Genomic DNA, 14,292 nt, shown 5'->3' with positions numbered 1-14,292 from the left:
CGCTGGTTACACTGCTCCCATATCTGATCATTTGCAAATACAATCCCAAACAGAACAGAGTTACGAACAGGGTCCACGTTCCTTGTGCTCCTCAGTGGGGCTGAGAACAAATCAAAATGGATGGGCTCATCCCGGACAGTTTCACTCGCCCTCCTCCCCCGCTTCATTTATTAACATTCAAAAGGGTTTGAGTAGGAGTGCAAATTAGTTTTTGAGCTCCGCTATGAAATATTCTCCACTTTGCTGCTATGATACATAAGGGTTTGGCAAATCTCTCTCTGTGTGTGTGTGTGTGTGATGGAAATATGGAGCAGAAAACAATTGCTTTCAGACATTCAAATGTTGGATTCAATAATAGCCCTTGCAGGCTCATAGTGTAGGAAGCTTAAGTGTGCAATTTTGACACAAAAATCCTGCAAAGTCTATTATTATGCTTTATTTGTCGGCCGCACAGTATCGCACCGATGATAATACTAATAACATCATTTCAGGAGACGAGTGGAAGTGGAGCCTATAAGACTGACACAATTTGCTGACCTGCCAAAAGGAAAATTTATGTCAAACTCCAGCACAATATGTGCAACAGGGAGATGAGCTGTGTTTTTCTTATTGAGTTGTCTGGTGAGGAACATAGCACTGCCGAGTGGGGTGACGGTGGGAGATCATTAAAACAATGTTGTCATTATAGATAGCTTCATATTGCAGAATATGAAAGCAGGTTTCAAACAAAGATGACCTGACTCCTAATGAAGTGACCCATTTATCCACTGGACCACACTGCCTGCCCCCCAAATAAATCTTTTCCTTTATAGGTTGACAGAACAAGGAGTAATGGTCTCAAGTTGCAGTGGGGGAGGTTTAGGTTGGATATTAGGAAACACTATTTCACTAGGAGGGTGGTGAAGAACTGGAATGGGTTACCTAGGGAGGTGGTGGAATCTCCTTCCTTAGAGGATTTTAAGGTCAGGCTTGACAAAGCCCTGCCTGGGATGATTTAGTTGGGGATGGCCCTGCTTTGAGCAGGGGGTTGGACTAGATGACATCTTGAGGTCCCTTCCAACCCTGATATTCTATGAGTCTATGATAACCGGTGATGCTGGAAAATACAGATCCAGATTTCGACCCTGCAAAGTTTTAGCGAGACCTGGGGTGAGCATGTGTCCATGATGCACAAGAAAGGCTGGGTTTGTTTTTATAGGGCCACCACAGAGTTGTTTTCACAATTTGAACATTGTATCAGCAGATTTTTCCAGGATCAGGAGGCCACTGTAAAATATTCTTCCACTTTTAGGGTGGGCAAAACATTAGGCCTATAACCCTTGATGACAACCCCTTTGTCACCTGAAGCCAGGCTGGAAGAAAGGGAATTTGAATGACAATTAAACTGTCCCCAATGAAGCCAAGCAGATCTCATGAGTGACCAAAGCATTATCAGAAGCATAGGGGATGTCAGAGCATGAAAGGTAAGCAACAATCACACTGGTCAGTGGCCAAAAGGGCCATAAATAACTGGAGCAGCAAAGAGAAGGTCTTGCAAAGGGGAAGATAGTAGAATTCTGAGGAACAGGATCTATAAGAATGTGTCTACACTGCATTGAAAACCCAGGCTCAGACTCAGATTTGAGCCCAAAGCCCCCTGTCGTCCACACAAATGATTTCTGAATCAGGTCAGCAAGCACTCAGGATCTGGGTCCTAGAATGCACCGGCTGGGGTGGGGGGAGTCCGAGTCCCATTGTGACAGCCGTATCATTTTATACTGTAGATACAGTTCAAACAGCACACCCAAGCCAGAAGGTCTGCATAGTGCAGTATGGGCATGTTAACACAGTTGTGAGACCCGGCTCCAGTAATTGTAAACCCAAGTATACAATGCAAATGGGGATGCTCAAGAATGGGCTTAGAAACACTGAGTCCACTAGAATAGGTCCTAAGGACCCAGAGTTATGATGCCATGTAGTCAGACCCTAAAAGAGGAATGAGGTGGGGCACGGAGAAGAGAGAACATTTGGGGAATGCCTACAGTGCAATAAAACCCCGGTGGCTGGACTGAGTCAACTGACACTAGAGCAAATCTTTTAGAAAAGCATCCGATCTCGATTAAAAAATGGCTAGTGATAGAGAATCCACCAGAAACCTTGGTCAATTGTTCCCATGGTTAATTACTCTCACAGTTAAAAATGTATATCTTATTTCCAGTCTGAATGTATCTAGCCATTAGATCAGGGTTGGTCAAACTTTCTGGCCTGAGGGCCACATTGGGGTTGCAAAACGGTATGGAGGGCCGGGTAGGGAAGTCTGTGCATCCCCAAACAGCCTGGCTCACCTCTGCATTAGATCATCTTTATCTTTCTCTACTAGATTGAAGAGTCCATTATCAAATATCTGTTCCCCGTGTAGGCACTTACAGACTTTAGTCAAGTAACCCCTTAACATTCTCTTTGTTAAGCTAAATAGATCAACCTCCTTGAGTCTATCACCATAAGGAACGTTTTCTAATCCTTTAATCATTCTTCTGGCTCTTCTCTGAACCCTCTCCAGTTATCACCATCCTTCTTGAATTGTGGGTGCCAGAACTGGACACAGTATTCCAGCAGTGGTTGCACCAGTCTCACCAGCTCTAATGATGGACACAGTTTAAGAACTTGGCTAGACAGAGTGAGAAAGTGAGATCTATCAAGCCAAAGAGAACTATGAGTGGGAGTCTTTTACAACCTGCACTGCAAACACACGCCCTATAAAGTCCAAATTCACCCCTTTCCCCTGGCCTGACTACTTCTAGCCCATACCCTGGATCCCTTTTCCTCTGGAGAGCCACTCTCACCTCTTGTGTGTCTCAAAGGGGTTTTGTGTCACCTGCCTCAGTGTGTCATTAAAACCCTGTTAGCCCATTACCAGCCAGATCAAAACAGCTATCCGTTTGTAGTTTAATTGATTTCATGCCCAAGTAGCAAACGAATATACACACACACATATATATATATATATGTGAACATAGCTTTCTCACAGGCAGTGAAGTTGGAAAAACATGTTTCGTCTTTGAGTGCAGAATGATTCATAAAGGATCTAAAAATCTTTTCAGAGCCATAAAAAGTGACATGAAACTTGCAGCATCCCCTTGTTCTTCCTTCCCTGGGCCACTTTGCAATATTACATTTACTCACTGTCTCCAATCTCTATCTGACCTTTTCCCACATAACTAGTTATTAGTTTCAGTGTCTCTGGCTAGCAGGTGTCGAACTGTATTTGTGTAGCATTCAGGGCTGTAATTTTTGGAGGCGTTATGTCAAAAATACATATGGAAAACTTGGGGCAGGGGAGGGTGCTTTGCAATCATTTGTCAAACACAAGTAACTTGTTTATAAACAAAGTCTAATTACAACCACTGTCTCTGGAATTTGGCATTCTTTCAATGTGCATGTCTAAAGCAAGGCTAAGACTACAGCTACAGAGACTGGCTTGGCAAGGAATCATAGAATATCAGGGTTGGAAGGGACCTCAGGAGGTCATCTAGTCCAACCCCCTGCTCAAAGCAGGGCCATCCCCAACTAAATCATCCCAGCCAGGGCTTTGTCAAGCCTGACCTTAAAATCCTCTAAGGAAGGAGATTCCACCACCTCCCTAGGTAATCCATTCCAGTGCTTCACCACCCTCCTAGTGAAAAAGTTTTTCCTAATATCCAACCTAAACCTCCCCAACTGCAACTTGAGACCATTACTCCTTGTTCTGTCATCTGGTACCACTGAGAACAGTCTAGATCCATCCTCTTTGGAACCCCCTTTCAGGTGGTTGAAAGCAGCTATCAAATTCCCCCTCATTCTTCTCTTCTGCATACTAAGGAGACTGGGACTGGAAGCCAGGAGGAGAAAAGAAGGAGGAATAGGAAAAGGGAAACTGTGACTGGATAAGGATGTGAAGTGGAGAGTTTGGGACTGGCTGCACAAGGAGTGGCACAAGAGGACTCCCGGGGAGCCTGGCTGGAGAAGAAAAATGGGTCAACGATCTCAGGAGGGGAGAAAGACTGGGATGGGGAGCCCAGAGATAGAGACAGGCAGCAGGACCCACTGTGAGGGGAAGACTTGGACTGGGATGAAGAGCCTGGAAGTGAAGAAACTGGGACTTGCTAGGTGAGGATAATGGTGTGACACTGTACCTCATACTCTTCATAGTGGTGATATGATCATTGCATAATTATGATGCATTTTGTACAAGATGGGTCATGTGAGGTATCATTGGAAAAGTTATGATTTGCTGAGTATGATTATCCTATTCGGGTGCATGTATCATTTTTGTATCTGAGGTTGTGAATATTGACTATGTACCTGTATTTCGCACGTAGTCACACCTGGGTGATACCCACTAGGCAAGATCCTTCCAGTCTAAATAGCTGGTTGCGAACGGCCCTCATGGATAATGGGCCATGAGGGAAAACAACAGGCCTTAGGAGAAGCTTATCCCCCACCTGGTGAGCCTTCCTGTGGACGTTTCGGCCAGTCATTGGCCTGGTAAACCCAGGGTTGTAAGTTCAATCCTTGAGAGGGCCACTTAGGGATCTGGGGCAAAAATCAGTACTTGATCCTGCTAGTGAAGCCAGGGGGCTGGACTCGATGACCTTTCGAGGTCCCTTCCAGTTCTATGAGATAGGTATAAGTAATGGCTGCTATGACTCTGCAAGGACATGTGACCAGCCCACATGACTCTGGACTCCATTTGGGGGGGGGGCGTATTTTTCCACACACTGGGCTGGGAACTGAAGAAAGGGTTCCCGCCATATGATAAAGCTATACAAGGCAGGGAGTGACCTCATCTGTTCTTCACTCCCTCACAACTCAACACGTGAGAGACGCTCTGAAAGAAAAGGACTCAGAATGGGGGTGTGGAGCCGAAGCTGCATAGCACGTGTCTTGACAATCTGCAAGCCTGCTTGTCTCATCAGTCAGGGTGAGAGATTGTTCATTCAAATCCTATCCTTCTAGTATGTGAAGCTTAGCTTGCGTTTTTGTTTATTTACGAGGTAATCTGCGTTGATCTGTTTGCTATCCCTTATAATCACTTAAAATCGATCTTTCTGAAGTTAATAAACTTGTTTTATATTTTAACATAAACCAGTGTGCCTTTAAGTGAAGTGTCTGGGGGAAAAAAAATCTCAGCTTGGTTACCACTGTGTGCATGTTCCTCTCCACGTTGAGGGAGGGGCAGACATCTTAATGAGCTTACACTGTACCGATCCCTGTGCAGTGCAAGACTATATCATTTTGGGTTTATACTCCAGAAGGGGGTGCATGCCTGGGGAGCTGGAAGCTGGCTGGGGTCTGCTGTTTACACTCAGGTAGCCCAGTTTGGGTGCCACAGGCTGTCGTGTTGAGTGATAACAGGGCCTGGGTGAGGCTGGCTGTGTTCCCAACCCAGCTGTGTGTCTTAGAGGGGCGCAGCGGTTCCCACAGCTCCCAGACTGTCCCCCTGGGGTAACAACCCATTACAAACGAGAGGAGGACAAATGGTTGGAGTGGCCAGGGGGGAGGCAGAGACAGAACAGGGACGGGCAGGATGGGCCTGGGGCAAATGGGGTCAGCTTGTGGAAAACAGGAGCAGCAGGGTCTGCGACCACTAAAGAATACTCCTCTCCAGAACCCAGCATGGAACCCAATGAGTTTCCCCATTCCTACCCTGTCAGCATATGGCTGTGAAACCAACTGGCAAAGCAGCCCTCTAGTGCTGGACCACATAGAGGATGACAACCTACTACTGCTATCAGTTACTCCCTTCGCTCAAGTCCCAGAGGTCTGTGCTAGGGATTGAAAGGTTCCAATCCAAGTTGGTGTCAATATGATGCCACAGGACGGAAACCCCTTGCTGGGTTTCAGATCCTAGGCTTCAGCCTAAGTGGGAACATCTACATTGCTATTTTTAGCCCTGTAACACAGCCCACATGAACCAAGTCAGTTGACCCAGGTTCTGAAACTCACGGTCACGGGTTGTTGGCTTGTTTGCTTGCTTGTTTTTGTGCAATGTAGGCATACCCTAATTTTGTGTTCCTCATTTTGCAGATGACCACTCTCAGCTGCAACTGAAATGAATAGGAGCTGTGCACTGAATTTACAAGGTGTTATATAGTGCTAAGTACTATGACAAAATCCAGTACTAAGCATCTCAAATTGGGCACCCCAAATGACTGGACACTTTTGACATTAATCCCTTTGTGCTTCAGTTCCCAATCTGTAAAATGGGAATAATCCCAACCTATCTGTTTGTGGAGCTCTCCGTTACCGTAGTGATGAGCATCCTATAAAAGCTCAGGAGGAAATTAAGAAATCTGTCGTCAGAGCAGGGTCTGAATGGTTTGCAATAAAGCCTGGGGCCACACGCTGAACAATGAGGATAAAACAAAATATCGAATAGCTGCTTATTCAATGAACACCATCCATCATGAGCACTGAATGAGGCAAAACATCGTCTGTGCTCCTGTAACTGAAGACTGTATCCAAATGCAGACGCATGAAAGGGCTGAATTAATGCACCACAGGCAACCTGAGATGATTTTTAAAAGTGTGGATTGATTCCTCAGGAAAGGGGCTGGAGTGGCAGTTACGAAGCCAGAACAGGTACAACGGGGGAAGCAGCAGTAGCCTGCCGGCTGCCCTGCCTGCATGCCTCAACACTGCCTTAGAGACCACTGCTGGTGGTGGGAGGGTAGCTGGATCTCCACAGCCCATTCAGGTCTTGATCCTGCAAGGTGCAGAGCGCCCTGGCCTGATGCAGCAAAGTATTTACGCATGCTCAGTAGTTCTCCCGATGCTTAGGTGTGTGGCTAGTTTGCTCAGTCCTTGGCCTCTTCAGCAAGAGTTTTGGGGCTTTGAGGTGTGGACACCCATCCACCACAGACTGAACTGGGAATGTTCTCTCGTTTCCCACAGGCCATTAAGGAGTAATTGAATGATAATGATTTAGGGTCACTAGTGATTGTATCAAAGGACGTGATCTGGAGATTACAGGCTTCCTAGCCATTTGCAGTTTCCTAAGCCATCCAGTCCCCCATAAAGATAGTATGTTTAACCGGGGTTCAAAATGGGTTAGAAGAAAATATTTTGTATATTCAGAATAGCAGCCGAGAACCATAGACGCCAGAGTTCATGTTTATACGATAATGTAGCAGGAGAGATGGCACCTTAAATGACAGTGGGCCCAATCAGGCTCCAGTGGTCATTAGAGAACTCACTGCTCTTTCCTTCAGAGGTAGAAAGGCAGTTGTGAGTGGGGGTCATCTTTAAACTTCCCCAGACCAGAGAGTCAAAGCCAGAGAGGGATGAAGGAGGGTGAGCCTGCTGATGTCCCCGGGGACAACTATATCTAGGAAGGAAACATGATAGAGAAGCACCCTGACTAAAGGGCTGTAGTGAGGCATGGTGAGAGACATCAGAACTGTACTGGAGGTCTGTGATGTGGTGAGAGACGCTAGAGCTGTATTTGGTGTGTCAATGGACTCTTGGGATTTGAAAGAATGTACTTTCTTCACTGTGCTGGGGAATTCTGGATGATGGTTGTGGGACTTTTCTAATAAACTAACCCCACACAGGACTATTCATGTGCGGAAAGCAGAGGCAGAGTTATTGGGGAACTACAGGAGAAAGGGGGAAACTGAGGCAGGCTCACTGATCATGCCATGGCCAGTCACAGGAGTGCACCCCAGGCAAGACCACCATATCAGATATGGTGGAAAATGCAGGCAGGCAATCAGAGCCTGGGAAGAGGGAAATCGAGGCAGAGAGTTACCTGCAGGGCCGTCTCTGAGGCCCCCAGGAATAGCTCTGGAGGTGGCCATCCTATTACAAGTAACTACAGTAAATGGTTAGATAACCTTGGATCGTATTATAACAAATTCACTGTAGCTATGGCAGAAAGAGAGTGAGTGTGTGTGTGTGTACACGTAAGTCTCAGAGAGAGAGAGAGAGAGAGAGCGCTAAAACTGCTTCACTTATTCCCATGTCACTCACCCCCACATATAGAGTGAACTTTTTCAAAGGAAACAGCTTATCTTCCAGACTGCAGAAGAAGAAAAATCCTCCTAAGTTGCAATATTTAAAAAGCTGCTTTATGTTGTTATGGCAGCTAATTTTCCTTAAATGATTTAAGGAAATGAATACATCTAAAGGGGCTGCACCAAGCTGTTACAGGATAGCAACATTAAGCTGGACTTCCTTTGCGTTAAACAATCCAATCTCTTATGGGCAGTTCCCCATGACGGATCTTGGAAGTGGCATATTTTGATGCTTGAGAGAGTGTGGAGTGGGAGGGATTAGGGTAGTTTTCTCATGCATTTTTTGGAGGGGGGGGTGAACCTTATTTTGCATTTTATTTCGGTTCATTTTCTTCTGTTTTTTGTTTTGTTGTATTGAGGAGGAGAGGAAGCAGGAGGGTTAACACTATCTTACATGTTAATTCCCAGATCAGTTACCATTTGACAAGAATAGGAAAGAGACATGGAACTGTTTTGTCTTTCTATCCACCTGGGTAGCCAGACATTTAACATGTGCTCCTCACCATAGCATGGGAGGGTGAAATTTACACCTGGGCAATACTTAAGACTAAGCGATTCAGAGGCTTTGTGCTGGTCGTCTGCCCGGGGAGGGCATCAGCCTGAACGTGTACCAATAAAATCCATCAATGCTATAGTGGAAAGGCCCACGTGTGATCTCATTTTTTCCCTCTGAGGCAACTCTTCCCTCTTTCTCTTCTTCCCAGCCCTTTGCTTATTGTCAGTTCATGCAAATATTAACTGGCTCAGAGGGACTAGCAGTAAAGCACTCCCCCAGGAAAAGAGTAGTCCCACCGCGTATAATTTAGAGCCAGTCTGGCTCTGAGAGCTGCTGGTGCTGAGTATTGGCAGCCCCGAATGACGTCAGAACTCCTTAGGATGAGGCCCAAGCTAAAGAAATATTTTTATCCAAAGGCAATTTCATTTTACTGCTACTGACCTCAGCTAGTAACACAACTGATACGGACACTATCTAGTGAGCTCTCTCCACCCAGCTTCCCTGTTAGACTCAGGGACCTCTTTATCCCTGGGAGAAACAGTCTTCTCTGATGATGCAGCTTGCAAGCCCGCTGCATCAGGCTGGAAGAGAGTCTGGTTGTGCTTTGGGGTGGAAAAAGGAGAGGGAGAATAGACCCTGCCTGGCCAGCTTCTTCCTTTACTATTATTCTTTTTGATTTGTGCTGCTGTAGCAGTGAGGAGACTCCCATCACAGGCTAGAACCTGGTTGTGCTAGGTACCCCACAGACACAGAATTCAAAGGTGGATCCCACCTCAAAAAGCTCACCATCTAAACAAGTTCTTCTTGCAGTGGAATTCCACTCCAGGGTACCACCCTTCTTCACAAACTGAGGCCCCCTTCGTGGCTACTTACCTAGCTTATCCTGAAGCCATTCCTATACTGACGTTGTTGTTAGATGCTATTTTGGGCATGGGGTGCACTGGCAAGCCAGGGGGTTAGAGGGAGAAGCTAGCACTAGGATTGACAACCCAAGAGTAGCAGTCCCTCTGTCTCGTGAGGTGCCAAGCCATGCCATTGTGTGTACACACACACACACACACACACACACACACAAAAACCTCAGTTTAATGTGAAAGAAGCACACCTAATCCACAAAATGGAAAGCATAATTATCAAATTAATATCTGGAATTTCACACAGCAAACAATGTCTATGAAATCCCCTCATATTTCCCAGAGTGTGCCTAGAATCATTTCTTTCTTTTTTTCCCCACCCCGTCTCCATCTTTGTTCAGTGGTTTTTCTGCTGTTGCGTGTTCAATAATCCTTCTCCACTTGGATGTCAAACATTCAATAACTGTCTGCCTTCCTCCGCCTCCTCTTCCCTACATTCCCTGCAATGCATCTCCTCTGATTAGCAGAGATTTCATTTCACAAACATCTCGGCTTCTCTGACCAAGCCTGTGTGTGTGTTTATGGAATATTTACAAATATTATTTCCCTCCTGCCCATACGCTACATAGCAACGCCTACCAGACCTCTGGATTAACATCAGTACCACTTGGTAATTCAATTTCAGGGGCCTGCTGTTTTGAATCCAGTTCAAGACATCAAGAGAGCTGCTCAATTGAATATGGGCCCTGCATTCAGCACTATTCCATATATAATCTGCGCTGAACTTATTTTCACTTGCTCTCTCCACTCGAACGTTCCCAATGACAAACAACACTTAAAATGTTCCCTGACAACATGCAGCGGAGGTGTTGTTTGCTTGGTTCCCTTTTTAAAGGTTTGCCACAGGCTCTGTCCAAGTCAGAATTGCTCGCTGCCTGCAGCAGCCCGCAGGCTCTGCCTATGCAATGCAATGCTCTCCCTTGGGGAAGATGCTTTTCCAGTGTCAATGTCCCCACTCACCGGATTGTTGTACATCTGAACGATGAGCTGTTTTACTCCATGCAGTGTGGGATGAGCCCAGGGAGACGGATCCACCCAGTGCCGGTTTAAATCAAACCCCATCAAGGAGCACCTGTACAAACACACAAAACAGCCATCAGTATGGTCTTCAACTTATACCCATGTCAGACAGAACTAGGTGGAAGTCCTGCTGGTTGGTGCACAGCTTCTCACAAAAAACAGGGCAAGTTCTCTCCAGAGCAGTAGGAGAGATCAGGCAGTGACCTGTCATGACCTGGTTGGCAGGATTTCTGTAGCAGCACCTTTGGTGACTCACATTTAAGCTTCTGACCCCTCATATCATTGTTCCCTCAACCTCCCTTTCAGCCAGCCTTGTCCTTTTCCACTTCACCTCCCCAATGTGACCACGTTTCAGCACCAACAATGACAGTCCATTCGCCCACCTAGCCCATGACTGTCTTCCCACGTTCTTCCAAGTACCAGCTATGTCTGTAAGGTTGCGCCTAAGCTGACCCACTATGCTCCTAGCCCATCCTCAGTGAAGCTGTGGCTCAGGAAATTCCTTAAGCACATGGAAGTCAAAGGCCATTAAGAGGGTGCTTGAGTGTTTCATGGAATCAGGATGGACGAAAAGAAAGCCCAATCCTATTTACTTTATCATGCCATTAACTAGCCCTTACTGAGCAGATCAACCATGTACTCTTATTAATGTGAGATCATATATGCTACATCTGACTCCTCTTCTTTCCCTGCTGACGCGTATTCCTCTTGGTACTTCGTGGTCTAATTTCGAGTCTGATACTGTCCCCCTTACTCAGGTTGAGTTATATCTTCCTCTCAAAAAGTCCCTCTAAAGTCATCCAGACTACTGGCAGAGTGAGGTACTTCTGAACACAAGGAAGGGACGCAGAATGAGCCCCACAGGTTGTAAACTCTTCAGGGCAAGGATCACATCTGCTGTCCACTTTAGGTGTCATCTACCCCACTTTTGGGCATCAAGTGCAACAAACAATTGTCCCCTTGGCAGAGCAAGATCTGACCAGTGGATATGGTTCAGCAATGCAGGAATCACATTGATTCTCAACAGAAACAACAACAGACAACCCCAGGCAAAGATACAATTTTTCCTATATATAAAACTAAACAATACAATCAAACTTGCTACTAAGCCTTAAAGCTTCTTGAGACGTAAAGAGCTTTCGTTGATCCCCAAGCTATTGTGTGAAGGCCTGTTCTATCTTAATATTTTAAATACACCTATGCAAACAATAGAGATTTGCTCTAGTAATGTCGTTTAACAAAAATCTAAAGAATCTAGGAGTTAGGACTTTACATGTAATAGGCAAAAATGAAAGGACAATACCCAACATCCTAAATGCTGAGCCAAAGCACAGGCTTGGATAGAAACACAAAATGCAAAACTTAGAAGAGTAAAATGTGAAACTACAAAATTAAACTCAACACTGGAACTGGTCAGAAATCTTCCAACAGAACAGAGTTCTGCAAGAATGTATCGATTCTGTCAAAAAATTTGACAGACCCGGCAAGCAGCCAATCAATTGGCAGGTGGGGTCTCCTGGCTCCAGCTTCCCACCTCTCAGGCACCCCATCAGGGCAGGGTTTGTGAGAAGGCAGCAGAATGATTGCCCCCAGGTGGTCACCTGGGAAGTCAGGAGCAGGGCCGGCTCCAGGGTTTCTGCCATCCCAAGCAGGGGGGGAAAAAAAAAAGCCGATCGGCGGCTCTTTGGTGGCAACTCAATTGCGTCGCTCCATTCTTTTGTGGAAGTTTGGCGGTGGGTCCTTCGCTCCCTCTCTTCCTCTTCGGCGGCAGTTCAAAGAGGAAGAGAGGGACTGAGGGACACGCCACCGAAGACCCGGACGGGCTGCTCCAATAGCGGACGGAGTGCCACCCCTTTGTATTGGCCGCCCCAAGCACCTGCTTCCTTAGCTGGTGCCCGGAGCCGGCCCTGGTCAGGAGGCCAGTTCCCCTGGTTACTCAGGAAGTCAGGTAGCTGGTTCCCTGCCTGGCCAGTTCCCCAGGTTGCCCACCTAAAGGTCAGGTGGATGGCTGGGCTACCTGACCATTTTGTCACCTTGGCAGCTGGGGAGCTCGGCAGCCCGCTCTTCTGCAAAACAAAACAGATTTGTTTCATTTCACGAGGAACGAAAAAAAGAGAGAAAAATCTTTGATTTTTTTGCAGAACAGAAAACCCCATTCCTGCTCAGCTCCTCTCACAATGCCTGCTTCTGACCTCACTGGCACTGGCATAAATCAGGAGTATCGCCACGGAAAAGTAAATGGTGTAGAACTGGTAAGAGCTCAGAATCACGCTCACCGCCTTTTCGTTTTGCAAACTCAGAAACCTTCATGCTCACAATGAATTTTCTTGCTGTTTGGCAAACCACGCTAGGACACAGCATGCGGACTCCACAGGACGTCTTTTGTAGGAGCTCAGTGCCAGAAATCGCATCGCCTGCATGACTAGACCAGCTCATTTACATTTAAACATATTTTAAAGTAGTAACATCACAGAAAGCAAACAAATTTTGATTCCACCCTGTTCGTTTTCCCGTGGTCATCTGATCAGGCTATAGAGCACAAAAAAACCCAAACAACTAAGTGCAAACGGGAATTGCAAATTGATGTTTGCTCCGTATTTGTTAGTTACATAACTCATCCAACCAGGGAACAGAAACAATTATGCATAATTTCTGTAACTAACCAACACAAGGCAAATTTCCTATGAATCATTCTTTATGATGAATTTCAGGATCTATATTATGCAACAAATAAATGTGAGAATTTTGCACCAACATTTCAGAAACAAAAACTAGAAGCAAATGTTGACAAGTTATTCAGTTGGGATGATCCTTCTAGCATTACTTTATATGATCCCAGACTAATTTCCAAATATAATTTAGTCAGTCTATGATATCGCTGTATCTCACCTCTATTGAAGCAACAATTAATTTACTCTTTGATATGGGCATTAGTATGTCTTTCCAGTTTTGGAGCAGTGTTCAGTTTTCTTTTTATCTTTTTTTAAATCTTTTTTTCTTATTTTCCTACAGACTAATTTGCATTCATAGTGTTTTCTTTATTCATCTCTTGCACACTTGTGCCATCTCCACGGAAACAAAGTTGTTTTCCTTAGCACATCAGATTTGATTATTGATATTGTTTCAGGTAAAACAGTCTCCCAAAACTCATGCATAACCGGACATGGCCAAAGCATATGGTGAGAGGATCCTGCATGACTTTTATAGATCCATACTCAATGGGGACCACGTGCTGAAAGAAATCTTTCCTGAACCCTTCTTTTAGCCTTCAAAAACCTTCCCAAACTCACCAAGCTCAACATCGAAGCAAGCTCCCCACAGACCCGGACACACCAACTTAACTGATCCAGACCCTGCCAGAACAACAGATGTAAAACCTGTAGACATATTTCCACTGCTACGATGATCAACACCCCACCCCACCCCACCAATAAACCTTTCAAGATCCATGGGTCCGCCGCATGCTTATCACACAATGGGGTGTACCTCATCCAGTGCACTAAATACCCCAATAACAAATATGTGGGTGAAACTAATCACTACACTATCAAAGGAACTCACACTGAAAAATGATGAGACACAAATACACCATCATCATCTGCTGGTGAACACTTCACAAAAAGTGATCACTCTGGTTTGAACAGGGGGTTGTACTAGATGACCTCCTGAGGTCTCTTCCAACCCTAATCTTCTGTGATTCTATATCTGACCTATTAGTCTTCATCTTCAAAGGAAACCTGCACAGTATCATCAAAAAGGTGAACGGGGAGTTTAAATTCATAACTTTGCTAGACACTGAAAATCATCGACTGAACAGAGACACTGGAAT

The 14,292-nt window shown here is 45.5% G+C and overlaps 1 protein-coding gene across 1 annotated transcript in view; it reads right to left on the bottom strand.

Moving 5' to 3' along the window:
- The window catches only part of AGBL4 (ATP/GTP binding protein like 4), a 1,407,981-nt gene that overhangs the window by 204,861 nt on the left and 1,188,828 nt on the right, over positions 1-14,292 (bottom strand). Inside the window, exon 9 of the mRNA XM_034778118.1 lies at positions 10,404-10,515. Coding sequence (XP_034634009.1) covers positions 10,404-10,515 — 112 coding nt within the window. The remainder of the gene's footprint in view (positions 1-10,403; positions 10,516-14,292) is intronic.

Source organism: Trachemys scripta, chromosome 8 (assembly GCF_013100865.1).
Source record: "Trachemys scripta elegans isolate TJP31775 chromosome 8, CAS_Tse_1.0, whole genome shotgun sequence".
Classification (NCBI taxonomy): Eukaryota; Metazoa; Chordata; order Testudines; family Emydidae; genus Trachemys; species Trachemys scripta.
This window is presented reverse-complemented; position numbering and strand designations above follow the sequence as displayed.